The sequence below is a fragment of the Amphimedon queenslandica genome, unplaced genomic scaffold, assembly GCF_000090795.2.
Source record: "Amphimedon queenslandica unplaced genomic scaffold, v1.1 AMPQUscaffold_12682, whole genome shotgun sequence".
In the NCBI taxonomy this organism is placed as follows: Eukaryota; Metazoa; Porifera; class Demospongiae; order Haplosclerida; family Niphatidae; genus Amphimedon; species Amphimedon queenslandica.
This window is the reverse complement of record NW_003547082.1, coordinates 10,050-27,117: the sequence shown is the minus strand read 5'-3', so window position 1 is coordinate 27,117 and position 17,068 is coordinate 10,050. Positions and strand designations below refer to the sequence as shown.

Genomic DNA, 17,068 nt, shown 5'->3' with positions numbered 1-17,068 from the left:
GCTCCTAGTGGGGCAATTCGTGGTTTAATTTTCATGGTTGACAGTTTATGTAGCCTGTAAGGGGATGGCACTTCAATGATTTCGTGGGTTTAAATTTCGTGGGCAGCCCATAACTACGAAAATCACGAAATTTACATTCCACGAAAATTTCAAGCTATACAGTAACGTAAATCAGGTTTATTTCGAGCAATGGTAATTTTTGTATAGTAATGTAGCATGCTAAATTTAGAATTGCTAATATTTTCTTTTCCCTATTAATTTATTGGGATAAATAGGCAGTATATGAAAATTTCTGACACCTAAATTTTCCATTGAAATAACCAGATTTACAGTAGTACAACTAAATTAAATGTATACCCACACCATGTGTTTAAGCATACATGTACATGTGTGTGACTATGGTTAAAACTAAATTTCATAGAAAAGAAATGTACAAGTCAAATGCTTCTACATTTACAATAGTACCTTTTCATACTGTCTATATCCTCTAGACAGTATAGTCTTTAAAGTACTTCTTACATGACTAATATCCTGGGTCAAATCACCTTGGTAATCCTTCTCATTCAGTACTATTCTCATACATGATGAACTGATATTAAATAACTAAAGAAATGCATCAGATCAAGTAAGGGAGGGAAAGAGAGTGACAATATTAAATGACAGTATATCCTTCCTCTTACTTCTCCTATATGTTGTTTTAATTCTCCAACAGTCCAACCTTCTTCACCTCTCACTGGTTTAACTGGTCCTACTTCACCAGTTGACAGATCAACCACTGATACCTCTAGATTAATACCTACACCATCAAACAAATGGAAATATTGTCAGATGGTAACAAAGCACACCTCCATGACTATATTTCTTAAAAGTTTCATTTTCTTTGCAAGTTTCTAAGAATAATTTAAAAGAAGAATGAACTCTAGCTCCCCCTGCAATTTGTCCAATAGTTTGATGCTGAAACTAAATCTATAATTATAACAAATGGGATAGATAAAATTTAATACCTCATCAAGATCAAAGGACTGATCCATTACTTTATCTTTAATATTATATTCAACTAAACGACATCTCTCAATAGGAATATGAGGAGCTAACTCCATTAACTGATGAGGAGAAAAGAAATGAACAAAAATGAAATAAACAGCCAAACCTCATAAGCTTTATCCAGTACTGTGAGTAGTAATTCATCTTTATGTACATTAAGAAATGAGCTTGTTAATTTACCAGTAACAGGATCATTGCAAGATAAATAAATCTGCAAAATAAAGTAAGTAGATAGTTGATATGTCTCTTTCTTACCAAACACATTTCTTTTTTAATTTTTTTCTTCTTTTCTCTCCGTCTCTTCTCCTCAGTCTCTTTCAAATCTATCCAAATATTTCAACAATCAAAATAATGATGAGGCACACATTATCAATAAAACCTTTAATATCTTTTATAATCTTCTCATTGTATTCTCTTACAGTCATTAGTTCTTCAGTCATTAATGTTATTCTTTCTTGTAATTTCTCTATTATTCTTTTATTATCTACTAATGGCTGATAGTCTGGACTTGTCATTGCTTTAAGATAAAATTTGCAGTCATCAATTTCAAAAGTCATTCCTCTCATTACTCTGCTAGCAGCTTCATAATTAAATATATAATTATTATTATTATTAATAAAACTACTCTAACCTGAATCAGTATTACTAGTAAGTGATTTCAAATACTCAATCTTCATTTTTGATAATTTGTCTGATGATTTTTTGTTTTCTTTTTGTATCTCATTAAACTGAGATCTCAATTCAGTCACTAACTCTTCATAAAAAGGTTCTTCCTGTTAATAATTATTATAATTAATACAAACTAGTGAGATATACCTCAACTTCTTTAACTGATTCAGTATCACTTGGAACAAACAATGATTCCTCCTAAAAATTAGAATATTCATCTTATCATAAAATATGTGACAGTGCAATAATAGTGTATTATAGCTAACCTCAGGTACTGTCATTGTTGATAATTTTTGTTTCAATTCATTTGCTTCCTATTATAATGTACAAGGAGGAAGGTGTCTTACATATATAACTATAAAACAACTGCATGTATGTGCATGTCATGTATGCATGAGGCACTTTACAGTGTGTGAACTCGCTGCAGTTGCTGCATGATAGAGATAAAGACTAAAGGCCTTTTCCCACTGGCCAAAGTAATGAGCATTGATGCGCATTAATTGTGCTCATACTAGAGTGGTTTCAAATTGATGCGCATCAAAGTGTGCATCAGTCTCACTTCACCTGGAGAGGTGGATGCGCTTCGATCAATGTAAACCAATGGCAACAACAACACAAAATGATGCATCAAAGCGCTTTGAAAACTGTGCCAGTGTGAAAAGGCCTTTATAGTGCATGTCCTGCATCCTGTGAACCAGTCTCTAGTCAAGAGAGCTGAAAACTAACACTAAAAACTAGGAGCTACAAACCTAGAGCACTTAGTCTCATGACAACCCAAGTACCCAATACTTGCCTACGCAGAACAGTTGTCACATGAACTGTTATGCTAACACAGTCTGGTAGTATGACATACCTTCTCTTTGATACTGATAGTATCTCTTAGTTTATATTCAGTTTCTTCAAGTATAATATAAGAAATAACCTGTGAAGATAAAATAATAAAAGTGATAAAATGTACATTTAAAACTCAAAATATCTTTGTCCCTGACCTCAGTATGTTGTAGTAAGTCTTGATCCTTTTCTTTTAGTTCCTATACAATACAATATTCATAAAACAATATTCAATTATTCATATTATGTACCTTTTGTCTGACATCTTGTCTCCTCCATAATGTTAAGTTACCAATAGTCAGTTTCTTTAATCCTTGTCCCATTAGTATATGAATATTCTCTATCATCCTCAATACAGTAAACCCAACATCAGAGAAAGGAAAGGAGCAAGTGACACATATTGAATTACCGGACTCTATATATTTAATGACCAGTAATTTACCGGACACTTTTGATAAAACACCCTTGATATCCTTTAACATATGATCTTCCGGCTTCCAGTCAAAGATGAAAATTGCTGTTTCACATTTCAGAGGAACAGAGCCAAATCTTTCTTCCAGACAAAGACTAACTGAGATTGATTTGTAGAATTCCTTTAACTCTGCTCTATATGTCTCAATGTATTCTTTAGCTTCAGCAATTTCTTCCACTATGCTATGAAGCAGTTCGATGTCTGTCAGAGAACACTCATCTTTAACATGATGAAGGATGCTAGAAATATCTGAACACTGCTCTACTTTCTTACGAAAGGTAACACTATAATAAGACAGGAATTCTTTGATGTCATTCACGTCCAATTTTTCTTTTAATATCTTATTAACATTGTAAAACAGCCTTGTGTAAGAAGTCTTCATTGATTTAAAATCCCGAAGTAAATGCATTGGAACAGGTATTTCAACTACACATCAAAGCATTAACAATAGATGTAGATGCAGATAATCAAATTAATGTTACCTTTAGGTGATAAAGGTTGTGAAGATGAATTACTAGCAACTGCTCCATCAGAAGGACTAGATGTGACTATGGATTGAAGAATAAATAGATCTAATGTACCAAGTTTGTTGCTATGTTATTGTACTGACCAGATTGAGCATTAGTTAGTGCCTTGATTTCATTAGTACTAGTATTATCTATAAATATTAATGAATGCATTATCATTAATCATTCTTACCTTGTACATCATGATCGTCACCAACTTCAGGAGTAAGAAAATACCTCCCTAAAAATTAAATAAACAGTACATAAAATAGGTTCAACTAATTTCATTCATAAATCTGTTTCCACCCACACATACCCACATGACCTAATAATACTTGCCACCCGGCACCACCCACATCATGCAGCCCCACCCGTTTCATTGGAAACTATGAGTACTTGTTACTCACTAATATCATCCAGTATAGTTTGTCCCAGTGATACATTAGTACTGATTGTACACAATACATTAGCAAATGTATGTAAACTGTTGGGATCAGTTTGAACAGCTTCTTTGACAGCAGTTAATAGAGCCTCACGTTGATTAGGAATAGAGGGACTAGCTGACACCACTCTACTAACTGCTTCTTGTGTTAACATACGTTCAGTATAAAGAGACCAAGCAATACTAACAGGATCACAAAGAGACTGAGACAGGACAGTATGACGATTATTAAAAATATTAATAAGAACCTGATGTTCTATGATAGGAAATACAATGATTATAGCTACATACAGTTATGGTTGACTCACTTAACTTCTCAGCTACAGCAGTTTCATTCATAAATCCTAGAGCATCTGACAGTGAGTCCAAGTTGGCTCCTCCTCTACTGTCAACATTATCAGCTCTACGTAACCATTGAGAGAGACACTCTGTCATACAGCGAGATGCATCGTGAGGATGATTCTTTTCTATAACGTCCAGTGAACTCTTCAATAGTCCTAGTGTCAGTCCAAGGTCATACCAATTTGCTTTAGGGAAGCCACCTTTCTTCAATAACTCAAGTACATAAATCAAGTCACCAATATCTATAGGTAAAATCAAGGATTGATTCAGATCTAAAGTGTACCTAGACAAGTTTGAATAGTGGCCATAGCGTTGGCCTGAGGTCAGGACCTCAAAACAAGACAGCAGCAGCAACAACAAGGTCTTGAACCAGCCTTGAACAAGAACCCTTATATTTCTCGTTACGTTGCGCTTCGAGCTTCCTGCTCAAAATGGGTGGGGCTGACGTATTGAATTAATTTGGAAAGCCTGAACTGCAAAAGCTAATGAGACATTGGAGACAGGCACTGAGTAATTTACATTTACAAATTATTTTGATATAATTAATTAATCACACATACCAATAGCAAAAGTAGTGACATTATTCAACTATTAGGAAGAATTATAAGAGGAAGGAGAGAGAGAGAGAGAGAGAGAGAGAGAGAGAGAGAGAGAGAGAGAGGGAGAATAGAGTTAGTGTGTGCAACAGAGAAAGGAGATAAAGAAACACAAAGATCTGTGGGCAAGAGGGTATCAAGTTGGTGATGATTTTCTATTAATTTCAAAGTGTATGTGAGAGTGTTTTTGAACTAAAGACCAAACATAAGGAACAAAGAACTCATCAGGTTGGGACTCTTCAACATAACGGAACTTTAACTCAGAAAATTTCTATGAGGAAGAGAAGAATAAAAGCATTTATATTTTTCTTCTTTTATTTACTCTTAATCTGCTTCTTGGCCATGTTTTTGAATATTTTTTAATGATATCAGTCACGAATTGAGCAGAAAATGGAGGAGTGCCATCCTTCTCGACATTATTCGCAAAAAATGTAATAACCTACACAAGAACAAGTACATTGTATCTATCACCCTCTTTCTCTCCCCCTCCCTCCCTCCCTCCCCCCTCTCTCTTACCATTTCAATATTATTAACTAGGTCTATAAAGCCCGGTCGGCCATGATAAGGTGTGAAAATCTCTCGTTGATAAAGCAGTGAATACACAAAGTGTGGATTAACATGTAGTGTGTACGTTAAACTCGAATTTATGATTTCTAATAACATCAACAATATCTCCTGCAGTGTCTCAGTGTCAGCCTATAAACGACACTCATTGTTAATTAAATCATCATTAATTAAATCATTAATATTATTATTATTATGTTTACCAGTTCTGTGGGCGTGGTAGGTGAAGTAGGTGTGGTTGGGCTGGTGGGTTGGGCTCCAGTTATTGCTGGTATTGGCTCTCCTTTGGATTTAAGATACTTCCTACTCAGTACACGAAATAAACTGAAGAGAAAGAGAGAGAGAGAGTAATAGCAACCCCAAATTTATATTACATTTTTTGATAAATATTGATGTCCTTACGCTGAGTAGAAAGTTTGAGCTGATTCTGACAAATATTTTTCAAGTTATGGTCATTTTAAGAAATATGCCAAAATCTGAAAATTACCCAAGGCTATAGCCCATGGTTTTTTTTTAAATCGCTCCGAAATCACCCCATATTTTAATTACATTTTCTGATACATATTGATGTCCTTATGCTGTGTAGCAAGTTTGAGCTGATTCCGACAAATATTTTTGAGTTACGGCCATTTTAAGAAATATGCCAAAATCTGAAAAATACCCAAGGCTATAGCCCATGGTTTTTTCCAAAAAATGGCTCCAAAATCACCACAAATTTTTATTACATTTTCTGATACATATTGACGTCCTTATGCGGTGTAGCAAGTTTGAGTCGATTCCAACTTCAATTTTTCGAGTTACAGCCATTTTAAGAAAATGCTAAAATTCTGAAAAATACCCAAGGCTATAGCCCATGGTTTTTTCAAAAAATGGCTCTGAAATCACCCCAAATTTTTATTACATTTTCTGATACATATTGATGTCCTTATGCTATGTAGCAAGTTTGAGCTGATTCCGACAAATATTTTTCGAGTTACGGCCGTTTTAAGAAATATGCCAAAATCTGAAAAATACCCAAGGCTATAGCCCATTATACATGTACATATACAGTACATGATTACATGTACATTACTATTAGCTAATGTCTGATAGTAAAAGTATCACTGAAACTTACTTTACTATCTTTTCAGCTGCTTCAAGAGACAGTGAATGAAAATGAGACGACATGTTAGCCAGTGTAGCCAAACAATTAGTGTGGAGAAACTTATCCTATAATAATGATAATAATAGTTATTAATAATAATAATAATGATAATAATAGTTATTAATAATAATAATAATAATAATAATAATAATATTTTTTAAATAACAATAATAACAATAACAACAATAATAACGATAACAATAATAATAATAACAACAAAAATAATTATTATTTTACTAGTAGAGAATAGTAAGGACAGTGTCTTACCCTCAGGTGCTGTATATTCCTATGGACAGTCCTCACTAGTACTATGATCATTAAGCTACCTAATGTGGTCTGAGGGATGCTCTTCTCACTGGCCCATGTGATGTTCTTTACAGTCTGAAAAAGAGATTTCTACTAGTTACAAAATACACAAATTATAATTAAATGTAATTTTAGAATTCATCATTCACTGAAATTACAGTACACCCACACACACAATTAAAATTGTAAAGTATTTCAACTTACAATTTCATGTACTGATTTATTGAAGCACTCATCTTGACTGAGTATCAGTAATATGATGAGTAACATGTAGCTGTGGTGTGAGGGCTTCTTCCCTTCACTGCTTAGCTCCTTCAATAATGGTAACAGCTAATATAGAAGAAGAAGTATCATGTAATGTACAAGGATTATTATATGTGAAGTATCTTACTAGTGTGTTGATGTCTGATCTGGAAAATACAAAACTAGCAAAATTTAAATTATTATGTAGCAGCTGGTAGAAGAAGAGAGTGGTCTGCTCTGTGTTTAGTTGCCTAAAAATGAAAAAAATATTTACATGCAAAGGTTGTCTTATCTTAGACCCAATACACAAGTACAATCTACATGTGCTTCTTATTAAAATAAAAATGACATTATTAAATTACTTGCAGATTGCTTCATGTAACTGATTGAAATTGAGTTGAAAGGAGGCCTTGTCTTTACTTTCATTTTCATCACAGATCAAAGAAAGAGCTTCTCTGTAAGGATTGTGACCACGAGAGTGCTGATGGACGAGGATCAGGAGGAAGAGAAGAGAAGAGAGGGCAAGAGGTGAAGTGTTCTCTAGGATATCATGCTGGGGTAGGACAAGAGAGAGGAGTCCAGCTGGAGAGAGAAAGAAGATATTTTGTCTTAATTGTGTTTATTGTACATGTACATGAATATTTATTCCTTTAAGCTTAGAGTGTAATTTTACAAATCTACATGTACATGTATATCTCTTGCTAAATTACAAGTTTAAGGTACATGTACATGTACAAAATATATCTTAATTATAAAAGTGAAGTATATGATTTTGTTATACTTACAAGCAAAAGAAGAGAACACTCCTGATGGTTGTACCCTCAGTGTATCAGGAGGAGGTATTGGTTGACTGATGAAGAAACTCACTAGTGACTGGACTAGCGATGAAGAAACATCTCTAATTAAAGAGCAGATAGAAAACAATTATTATAAATTCTCCCTCTCTCTCTCTTTTCTTTCTTACAGTGGTATGTCCATCAGTTCATTAATGATGACGCTAGTACTGAAGAGATCGTCTTTATTGAATAATTGTCCTGACATTAGTACAATTGATAGATTAGCTGCCTCAGTCAATACATCATACGTAAATGGACTAAAGAATAAAAGATGAATTAATAAAACAAAGTAAACATTATTAAACATAAATGTGATTGATTAGTAAAAATTGTACTGCAGTCGCTGCTGCTTTATATAGGGATTACATGTACATGTAGTTTCTACAAATTCATTCTGAGATTTCCAATCATCCCAGAATTCACTCTGGATAAAGCAAGTGCTCCATCCATTCAATGATCAATGGTGCTACATTCACTATTAATGAGATCAGTAGAACCTCACAGAATGGATAGCTACTTGTGAATGCCTTTACCACTGCATATATGATTGTTAGTGTAATGGCAATGATGAATTTTGTAGTGGCAGTAATGAATCTATAGTAATGTAGGACATTGATCAAATACTGTAAAGTTATGATCAGCATGGTTGCAGACATAATATCAACCGCAGATAAGCAATACTCATAGCATTATCTATGCTTTTAAACTTGTGCTAAAAAAAGGAAAAGGCTATTGTGGGTGGCCAGAAATGTTGTTCGTAATGTTTATTGTTATGAACTTTATGAATATCATTTTTAGCCACACACACAGTTTAATATACAAGTACATGTGCATGTATAATTAGGTACATTAGGGACTACAGTATTGTACATCTAGCAACTACTAAACTAATCATCAACTAGCAATACTCCATCACTTACACTAGTGGTACTCCACCTATTAACATAACAGTCCCGTGAAGCAATATCTTCAGACCACTCCTAATAGCCACACCCTCTTTATCATCAGCCTCAGTTGAATTAGAACCTCTTGAGGACTGAGGAGGAGGAGGATCAAACATATTAAGAAGGGCCTCCTCAGAATGTGACTGCAACACATGGTGTGATATACAGCGTAAGATGAACAGAGAATTACGCAATTGAAGAGTAGCCATATTGCTATAAGGAGGGAGGGAGAGAAGGAATATTCATGATATATGTACATGTGCTTAAGTAAATTTAAAGAAACTAAAACTATTAGTCAAAAAAGAATTTTCATTGTCTACCAATATTTGCATAAATAAAGAGAATTATGTCAAAACTTTAAAAATAAACATAGAAACAAGAACAAAAACACATGTACATGTACAATATATATGTACATGCATACCTACAAGTATATAGTAAATTCACATAATGTACAATCAATTAATGAGCTGTTACTCATCCTGTTTCCTCCTGTTGATACATTCCTTACCTTTCACATTTTGACTCGTCTCTTAATTTTGATGCCTTCCTCATGCAAACTTTAACGAGAGAAAGAACATTACCTGACTTTGGATTATGAGCCACTAAAGAGAGAGAGAGAGAGAGGGAGAGGAAGAAATAATAAAATTCCCATTTGGCAATAACTATGTTTGATTATTGTCAAATAAAAATGTGAATGGCGGCCAAAATTAAGATTATTAAAAAGCCACACATTTCGTAATCATTACACAAATTATTGTACATAAAATCACACCTAGTTTCTCAATAATAGGAGCAGTAGCTTCATAAAGAACTTTATTGTCACCACTAAAGAGAGAAGAAAGATTATACCTTTAATTAGAATATATTAAGACTTACGGTAGAGTAGGAGGTTTGAACGAAAAGGTCAGTAGTTTGTCCCAGTATTCTTCACTGTCTGCAATTGGTGATTCTCCTACGAATTTCTCCAGCAGCTCGTTACGTCCTAGCTCCTTTAGGCTGGTGGAACTGGCTATCCCCATGCCGCTAAGCTTTCTTCTCTTTTTAGAGGAAAATATTTCATTAGGGATCACCCTATCCTAATAAAAGGATCTTTTACGGTATAAAAATTATTTTTTCCTTCTAAAAAAATAATCTTTTTTTCATAATAATGGCTATGGAGATAATGATAAAATAGCAGCATACTATATAGAATATGTTATAAAAACCTATGTATATATAATATAATAATAATTTTCCTGTTTTACATATAAAATAAATCCTCGATGAGTTCTCTATCACTTTCATCATTGCTCCCAACAAAGATGTCTTCATTTCTTGACCAGTTAGAAGCAGAAGGCAGTGAGGGCAGGGAAGGACAAGGAGAAGACATCCCCTCCTCTCTCCTTTCCCCTCTCCCTCCCTCTGACATTAGTATAAGTGATGTGGCCAGTGTCTCGCTGTTTAATAATATACTCAAAACCTCTTCCTCGTCTTTCTCATTACAAATCCTCTCGGCAGTTCTTGAAGAACCCTGGGTCTCTAAGTGACTGATGGTTTGAATGGAGACGTCTTTTCGTGGGGTTTCTTCCAATTGACTGATCAAGTTATTATGAGGTGGGTCGGCCTCTTGGAGTGAGCACCAGGTATCAGTATTTAGTATCGAGGTACTGTTGGCCTGGGGGGGAGGATATTGAGGGAGAGGGGTGGAGACATGTGACCTCTCTGAGGATTGATAGGAGAGAGACGTGGGAAGAGAAGAGAGGGAGACAGAGAGAGAGACAGAGGAAACAGGATTAGAAGATGGAGGAGGATGAAGAGGAGGATAAGGGCTAGAAGGGTAAGTGGTGACAGGGATGGTAGGGTGGGTCACTGGGTGAGAGGGGTAAGAGTGATGGTGAGATAAAGGTATATTATAAGAGTTTATCTGGTCCTGAGTTGCTGGAAGATGATGGTAGGCATTTGGTACATGATGTGTTTGGGTTATAGTAGGAAGTGGAACTGGAGCAGGCTGGGGGTGATCATAAAGATGATTGAAATGACCAGTAGAGTAAGAAGGGTGGAGAGAAGGATATGGAAGAGACTGAGGCTGATAATGATTGATTGTAGGAGGAGGATAACACTGCTGACTGTTAATATGAGGTTGATGGGGTATTTTAGAAGGAGGTAGACTGGTGGAGGGCAGTGTCCATTGCTGTGTATATGAAGGTTGGCACTGAATGAAACCAGGAGGAGTGCTATAGCAAAGGTTGGTCGTCTCATTATTGCTATTATTATTAGGAATGATGAGTGTTCTACCAGGTACTCTTTGGAGGAGGGGTGACGTGGATGAGTCCTTTTTGTTCTTTTTGGTTGCTTTGAGTGACTTCTGAGTGTCTTTCAAGTTCTCTTCAAGAGGTAAGGAAAGAGTTAAGGAGAATACTTCAGGAATATTTTAAAAGGAGCAGAGGCTTTCATAGTACATGTACATACAGCAGAATTAAATTGCTCAAAAATCAGGCCAATTTTGGCTCATGACCCTGTAGTACAGGGTCACGGGCCAAATTTCACCAAAAATGAAAAGGAGAGAATTCTTCATTTTTATTACATTTCCTGATGCATATACATGTTCTTATGCTGTGTAGAAAGTTTGAGCTGATTCCGATCAAAATTAGATTTTTTATGAACTTTTTAAGCTGCTCCAAAATCAGGCCAAAGTCCCTGTGCTATAGTACAGGGTCACGGGCCAAATTTCACCAAAAATGAAAAGGAGAGAATTCTCGAATTTTATCACATTTTCTAATACATATACATGTACTTATGCTGCGTAAAAAGTTTGAGCTAATTCCGATCAAGAATCCTGCTATTACAATGAACTGTGCATCAGTGTGTGCATTATTTAGAATAAGGAGGATATCAGATTTCTCCCTCAACAGCAGAGCCTGTCTCTTCCGGAGTAGAGACAACTTTCCTTCCAAGTCACTTCTCTCTTGCTTCCAGTCAAATTCAATCTGCTCCTACACATTAAAACAAAATAATACATTTACCACATGAAAAGATCTATCTTTGGGCGGGGCTGGTTCTTTAGCTCAAGGTGTGAACATGTACATGTGCTAATTGATAGACACACCTTCTCTGTTCCAAGGCGAGCCAAGTCCTCCACAAGTTGCTTTATCCTTGCTTTATCATTGGGGCACAAGTCCTTAATCCTAGCTTGATTGGAACCTGAAACAAAATTAAAATAATAATAAAAATAAAAGTATCACTACTTACCATACTCTTGTCTTTCCTCCATTGTCTTTTTTCTTCTATTTCTCTCTCTCAGTCTACAAATATATAATCTCCTATAGCTCTAAACGTGAGCCTACCTTCCCTCATTATTCAAGCTGTTGTAGCTCCTGTAGGCCAGCTGGTTTTCTTTTCCCATTCCCGCCATTCTTGGGACCGCCTAGCGTCCCCGGTATACTTTCCGGACACTCCAGTACACTGTAAAAGCATGGCTGCTTCTTCAGAGGATTGGAGTGAGGAAGAATTAAGACTGGAAAAAGAACATTTCAAAAAGATTGTCAATGCCTATTTATACTACAAGTGGGAAAAGAAAAATACTATCAAAATTTTAAGTATTTTTTTGGTATTTTTAGAGCCTATGGTTATTTGCAAATTGAGAAAATGAAGAAAAACTATCACCTCCTACCAGAGAGACACAAAGATCTCTTAAAAGACTACCCGTCTCACATTGAGAAATGCAAGGAGGCCATTGATGCCAACTTTGAGTTCATTAAAGGAGTCGTGAGCAACGCCATTGGATTTCTTAATAATTCAGACGTATCAGATTTTGTAAGATGAAATGAATATAAATAGTGCCGTTTAGCCTCTTTAATAAGGAAACTTATATCTTTATAATATTAATTAACGTCGCAATTATTAAATGAAGATACTTCTTTTTAAAGGATAGTATTGGTATTACAGTGTAATACCAATACATTGATGCATGATGTCTAGAATAACTATACTTATTATTTAATATGAGGACATTCTTTATTGCAGAGTTGGGAAGATGCACAGTGTCAAGTAGTCCCTGCTACTTGTTTTGACATGGAGAAAGTCGTTACAACCATCAAGCAGTTTTATAGAGACTGGAGCAAAGAAGTACAAGACCATTTTTATTTTGAGCTACTGCATAATTTTTTAATTATTTTATATTATAGGGAGAGAAAGAAAGAGAGCTATGCTATGATCCAATCATCACACAATTAAAGAAATACTTCCCACCATCTGATTGGTAATAGTTTCTTCCCCCTCTCTCTCCTTTTCATTTTCTGTCTCTCTTCTCTTCCCTCAGTGATGTATCATCAGTTAAAGTGTTGGTTCCTGGTTCTGGTCTTGGAAGATTAGCATTTGACATAGCTCACTTGGGCTACTGCTGTGAGGGGAATGAGTTCAGCATGTACATGCTGCTAGCTTCAAATTTTATGCTAAACAAGTACATAATAAATTACTAATAATATACTTAAATATCAATTTCCCTAGGAATGATGGTACTGAGTTACATACAGTTCATCCATGGGCACTGAAGACATGCAATAATCTTGAGTATAGCCACCAACTGTCCTCCATTAAGATACCAGATGTGAATCCATCAGAATTACCACAGTATGGCCTATTCTCAATGTCTGCTGGGGACTTTTTACAAGTATATACAGAGAAAGGTCTGAATAAAAATTCATTGTATTTATTATCTGTACTGCAATAATTTAAATCAATGGCGTTAATGCTATAGTGTTGTTTTGCATATTCTATCATAGACCAATGGGACTGTATTGCCTGCTGTTTCTTCATTGACACTGCACACAATGTCATCGAATACATTGAAAATATTTATAAGATACTCAAGCCTGGTGGACTATGGATCAACTTTGGTAAAGAAGAGAGAGAGAGAGAGGGAGATCATAGAAGATGATATACAAATACATTACTAGGTCCATTGTTATATCATTTTGCTGATATGCCTGGTGAGACATCACTTGAGTTAAGTTGGGAAGATATCAAGAGAATTAGTTGCAAGATTGGCTTTGAAATAATGGTAACCAACCCTCTCCACTATATACCCAAGTATCATTACTAATCCTTTTTAGACAGAGACTCTTAACTGTCCTTCATATTACATTCAGCATCCTCAGTCAATGATACAGCTCTGTTATAATTCTGTCCTCCTGGTTGCTAAGAAGCCATCGCCCAAACTGACGACACCGGAATGAACATTCTGTCATTATTTTATCGAACATTATTAAATATTTTATTATTGACACAACAAGATTTGATTAAGTGATTAAACAAATGTACAACACATTTAAACTGAACAATAATTGATTGACACATTAAAATTATAATAATTAACAATTAACAATGAATAATTAATGTCGGATCATTTGAGGTTAAGTTTGAGAGAGAAAAGTCACAATAAATTTTTTAAAGGTCAAAATTTCTTTTCAGATTTCAGAGTTCATTAGCAGGTGTAATGTCGCCTCTTAATAAATGCCAGCAGTAGGCCCACTCACCAGGTGAATCAAGCATTCTGCTCCAATGGACGACCTCATCTCCAGTGGAGTCCATCCAGTCATGTATATAATCTGTCTTGTGTGGGCGGGAGGATTTAGGGGAGTGTTTTGGTGAGCGCTTGCGTCTTAATATGGGCGAGGGGGAGAAGCGAGGGGAGAGGAGGGGGGAGTCCCTGTTGGGTAGAGTGAATACAGGGACCTTCCTCAGGATTGTTAAGTCGTTGATTGATGAAGCACTGAAGGAGGCGGGTCTGGTCTTGAGTATACGAGAGGACACTGCCTGATCTAAGTCCGGAGTACTACTGTGGGTGCCTGTAAAAAATAATATTATTATCATTTAATGAATAGAAAATAGTTTTTTAGAATTGATTAAAAGCAATAAAAATGAAGAACTTTCTCAGTCATTTTTTCATAAATACCCAATATATTGTACAGGGTCAAGAATCAAATTTTGAAGCATCTTAAAAGCTTCTGAACAATCTAATTTTGATTGTAATTTGTCATAATATTAAAATAATCCATTACCATTTTTCATAATTATTACATTTACAACTTAAAATTAATCTATTCCAATACCTTCTTCACTCTCCAGTCCTGAATTAAGCAGGAGGGTTGGGGTATTAATCCTCTCGTGAGACAAGCAAGATTTCATGTCCTTTGAGGCCGGAAGACCCGGCGAAGAACACCGAGAGTTAGGCGGAGAGACAAGATACCCAATATTACTAGAGGCAACACTCGGAGCACTCAACTTATCAGTTGAGCGTCTCTGAGGTATAGAGAGCCTCAGACCTCCAATCAGACTATCATTAAAGAAAAGGTGATGATCGTACAGAAGGACTTCAAGGCCTCCATGAAGAAGATCAAGGTTGTCTATTCCGGCGTATATGAGTTCTTTAGACCACGTAGGGTAGGCACTGGTCTTAGGGCTGGTCTGTTGTGAGGTGACGCTGTTTGGATCAGGAAGAAAAGCACTGGAGGGAGGGAGGGAAGAGATAAGGAGAGACAGAGACAGAGAGACAGAGGGAGGATGTGGGAGGGAGAGAGTGAAATAAGAGAAAAGGTAATTGAATATCAAATAGCAATTACATCAGGATATTATCGTACTGTGTAACTGTGTGTGGTATTATGATTACAATGCATGTGTACATGAAATATGATACTTCTATTGTATTATATACACAAACTACTACTACTAGTAGTTACTAGTAGTAGTAGTACTACTACAATACATGTGTACATAAAATATGATACTTCTATTGTATTATATACACAAATTATAATGAAATGTATACAACCGGCAATAATGTAACTACTACTACTACAATAAAGCAACCACAAAAATCCTTTTGTAGTACAATACACTCATACTTAACATATTTAATATACACTAATACTTAACGTGTCTTATACATAAACACTTTTACATAAATGCCTCACCATTTTAGGAAAGAGTTTAATGGCTTCTTGCTCTTCTCTCTCCCCAATCCGTCCCCCTCTACAAGATGAACCTAATAATAATAATAATAATAATAATAATAATAATAATAATAATAATTTAAAAATAAAATAAAATACACTGCAATTAGTAGACTAATGAAATGAGTAACAGTGTGGAACATGTAGGTGTCAAACAAGGAAATGCTGACATAATTGGGCAATATCCTTCATGAGCTGTTACCATAAACATCAGCCCACACAATGAGCTCATGTGAGTTGCTGCAAGGAAAGAAATTCCACACAGCATAAAGTCATTAATTTGCATCAGGAAATGTAATAAAAAAGGAGAAGTTTTTGAAGCCAATTCGTTCATAAAACACCAGGCTTCATCCAGAAAAGTTTTCTTTTATTATATACACATACATGCACATGTAGTTAACTAGTTATTGGTATACCTGTAACTGTCCAGCCAGTAGTCCACAGTCGACTGTAATGTCTGATTTATCCCTGAGACTGTCACTGGCTCCTGATGGATTGTACTTAAGGCCAAGAAGAACCTCACCAATGAATGGCCATGATTCAGGCTGGGGACACTAGAGAAAGGAGGGGAGAGAGAGAGAGAGAGCGAGAGAATATGACACTTAATACATTCACAATCTGTTAGAATGTTCCCTGTACTGTAGTTTCATAAGTATGTACATGTACATGTGCTTAATTCTTACCATAAGGTTGATGATGATGTCCAGTGGGCAGTCGTCATCATCAGTGGAGCTGGTCAGGAAGTGAGTGTCGTTAGTGTTACTGGTACCATCAACACTGCTGTGGAGGGTAGCTGTCAACTTTACCATCTTACTACCTCTTAATATTGGGACCTCCTTTAAATAATCTAATAATAATAATAGTAATAATAATAATAATAATAATAATAATAATAATAATAATAATAATAATAATAATAATAATAATAATAATAATAATAATAATAATAATAATAACAACAATAATAAAATACATCATTAGTTCCTATTCTACTAGAACCATCAGCTTATTGGTACATGTACAGGGATTAATAGAGGAAGGAAGATTAGATAATAATAATTATAATAATATTTATTTCCTAATAGTCATGATACATGATACATGTGTGTATCTATGGCTGGTAGAGTAGCTGAGTAG

At 35.2% G+C, this 17,068-nt stretch overlaps 5 protein-coding genes across 7 annotated transcripts in view; 1 reads left to right on the top strand and 4 right to left on the bottom strand.

Moving 5' to 3' along the window:
* The window catches only part of LOC109587112 (uncharacterized), a 4,452-nt gene extending 3,325 nt beyond the window's left edge, over nt 1-1,127 (bottom strand). Inside the window, exons 1-4 of the mRNA XM_020003339.1 lie at nt 1,005-1,127; nt 846-960; nt 681-796; nt 458-603 (exon numbers count right to left, since the gene is read on the bottom strand). Of these exons, the coding sequence (XP_019858898.1) occupies nt 458-603; nt 681-796; nt 846-960; nt 1,005-1,100 (473 nt within the window). The 5' untranslated portion in view covers nt 1,101-1,127. The remainder of the gene's footprint in view (nt 1-457; nt 604-680; nt 797-845; nt 961-1,004) is intronic.
* Nucleotides 1,128-4,837: 3,710 nt separating this feature from the next.
* On the bottom strand, nt 4,838-10,028 carry LOC100637309 (dymeclin-like). 2 transcript variants are annotated; one of them, XM_020003346.1, is made up of 15 exons: nt 9,819-10,028; nt 9,715-9,767; nt 9,451-9,544; nt 8,916-9,152; nt 8,124-8,252; nt 7,945-8,057; nt 7,522-7,741; nt 7,308-7,410; nt 7,121-7,246; nt 6,878-6,991; nt 6,581-6,675; nt 5,670-5,790; nt 5,419-5,598; nt 5,225-5,341; nt 4,838-5,173 (listed from the first exon to the last, which is right to left on the bottom strand). In XM_020003346.1, exons 1-15 carry the CDS (start codon nt 9,959-9,961, stop codon nt 5,039-5,041), a joined length of 1,980 nt encoding a protein of 659 aa, XP_019858905.1. In that variant the 5' UTR covers nt 9,962-10,028; the 3' UTR covers nt 4,838-5,038. The 2 variants fall into 2 exon arrangements, with proteins under 2 accessions (XP_019858905.1, XP_019858906.1); XM_020003347.1 differs by having other exon boundaries at nt 7,133-7,246.
* A 74-nt stretch (nt 10,029-10,102) lies between these two features.
* LOC109587115 (arginine-glutamic acid dipeptide repeats protein-like) lies at nt 10,103-12,375 on the bottom strand. Its single transcript, XM_020003344.1, has 5 exons — nt 12,266-12,375; nt 12,171-12,223; nt 12,028-12,122; nt 11,815-11,914; nt 10,103-11,315 (listed from the first exon to the last, which is right to left on the bottom strand). The coding sequence occupies exons 1-5, from the start codon at nt 12,331-12,333 to the stop codon at nt 10,183-10,185; spliced, it is 1,449 nt and encodes a 482-aa protein (XP_019858903.1). The 5' UTR covers nt 12,334-12,375; the 3' UTR covers nt 10,103-10,182.
* LOC100637183 (carnosine N-methyltransferase-like) lies at nt 12,367-14,244 on the top strand. Its single transcript, XM_020003345.1, has 9 exons — nt 12,367-12,485; nt 12,539-12,734; nt 12,945-13,046; nt 13,106-13,179; nt 13,240-13,380; nt 13,428-13,606; nt 13,703-13,816; nt 13,877-13,980; nt 14,033-14,244. The coding sequence occupies exons 1-9, from the start codon at nt 12,394-12,396 to the stop codon at nt 14,153-14,155; spliced, it is 1,125 nt and encodes a 374-aa protein (XP_019858904.1). The 5' UTR covers nt 12,367-12,393; the 3' UTR covers nt 14,156-14,244.
* Nucleotides 14,214-17,068, bottom strand: part of LOC109587114 (uncharacterized) — a 6,168-nt gene continuing 3,313 nt past the window's right edge. The window contains exons 5-9 of one of the 2 annotated variants that reach the window (XM_020003343.1): nt 16,615-16,778; nt 16,348-16,485; nt 15,893-15,963; nt 15,028-15,426; nt 14,214-14,763 (exon numbers count right to left, since the gene is read on the bottom strand). In XM_020003343.1, coding sequence (XP_019858902.1) covers nt 14,394-14,763; nt 15,028-15,426; nt 15,893-15,963; nt 16,348-16,485; nt 16,615-16,778 — 1,142 coding nt within the window. In that variant the 3' untranslated portion in view covers nt 14,214-14,393. Of the gene's footprint in view, nt 14,768-15,027; nt 15,427-15,892; nt 15,964-16,347; nt 16,486-16,614; nt 16,779-17,068 lie in introns of both variants that reach the window. The other variant, XM_020003342.1, reaches the window with a different exon arrangement.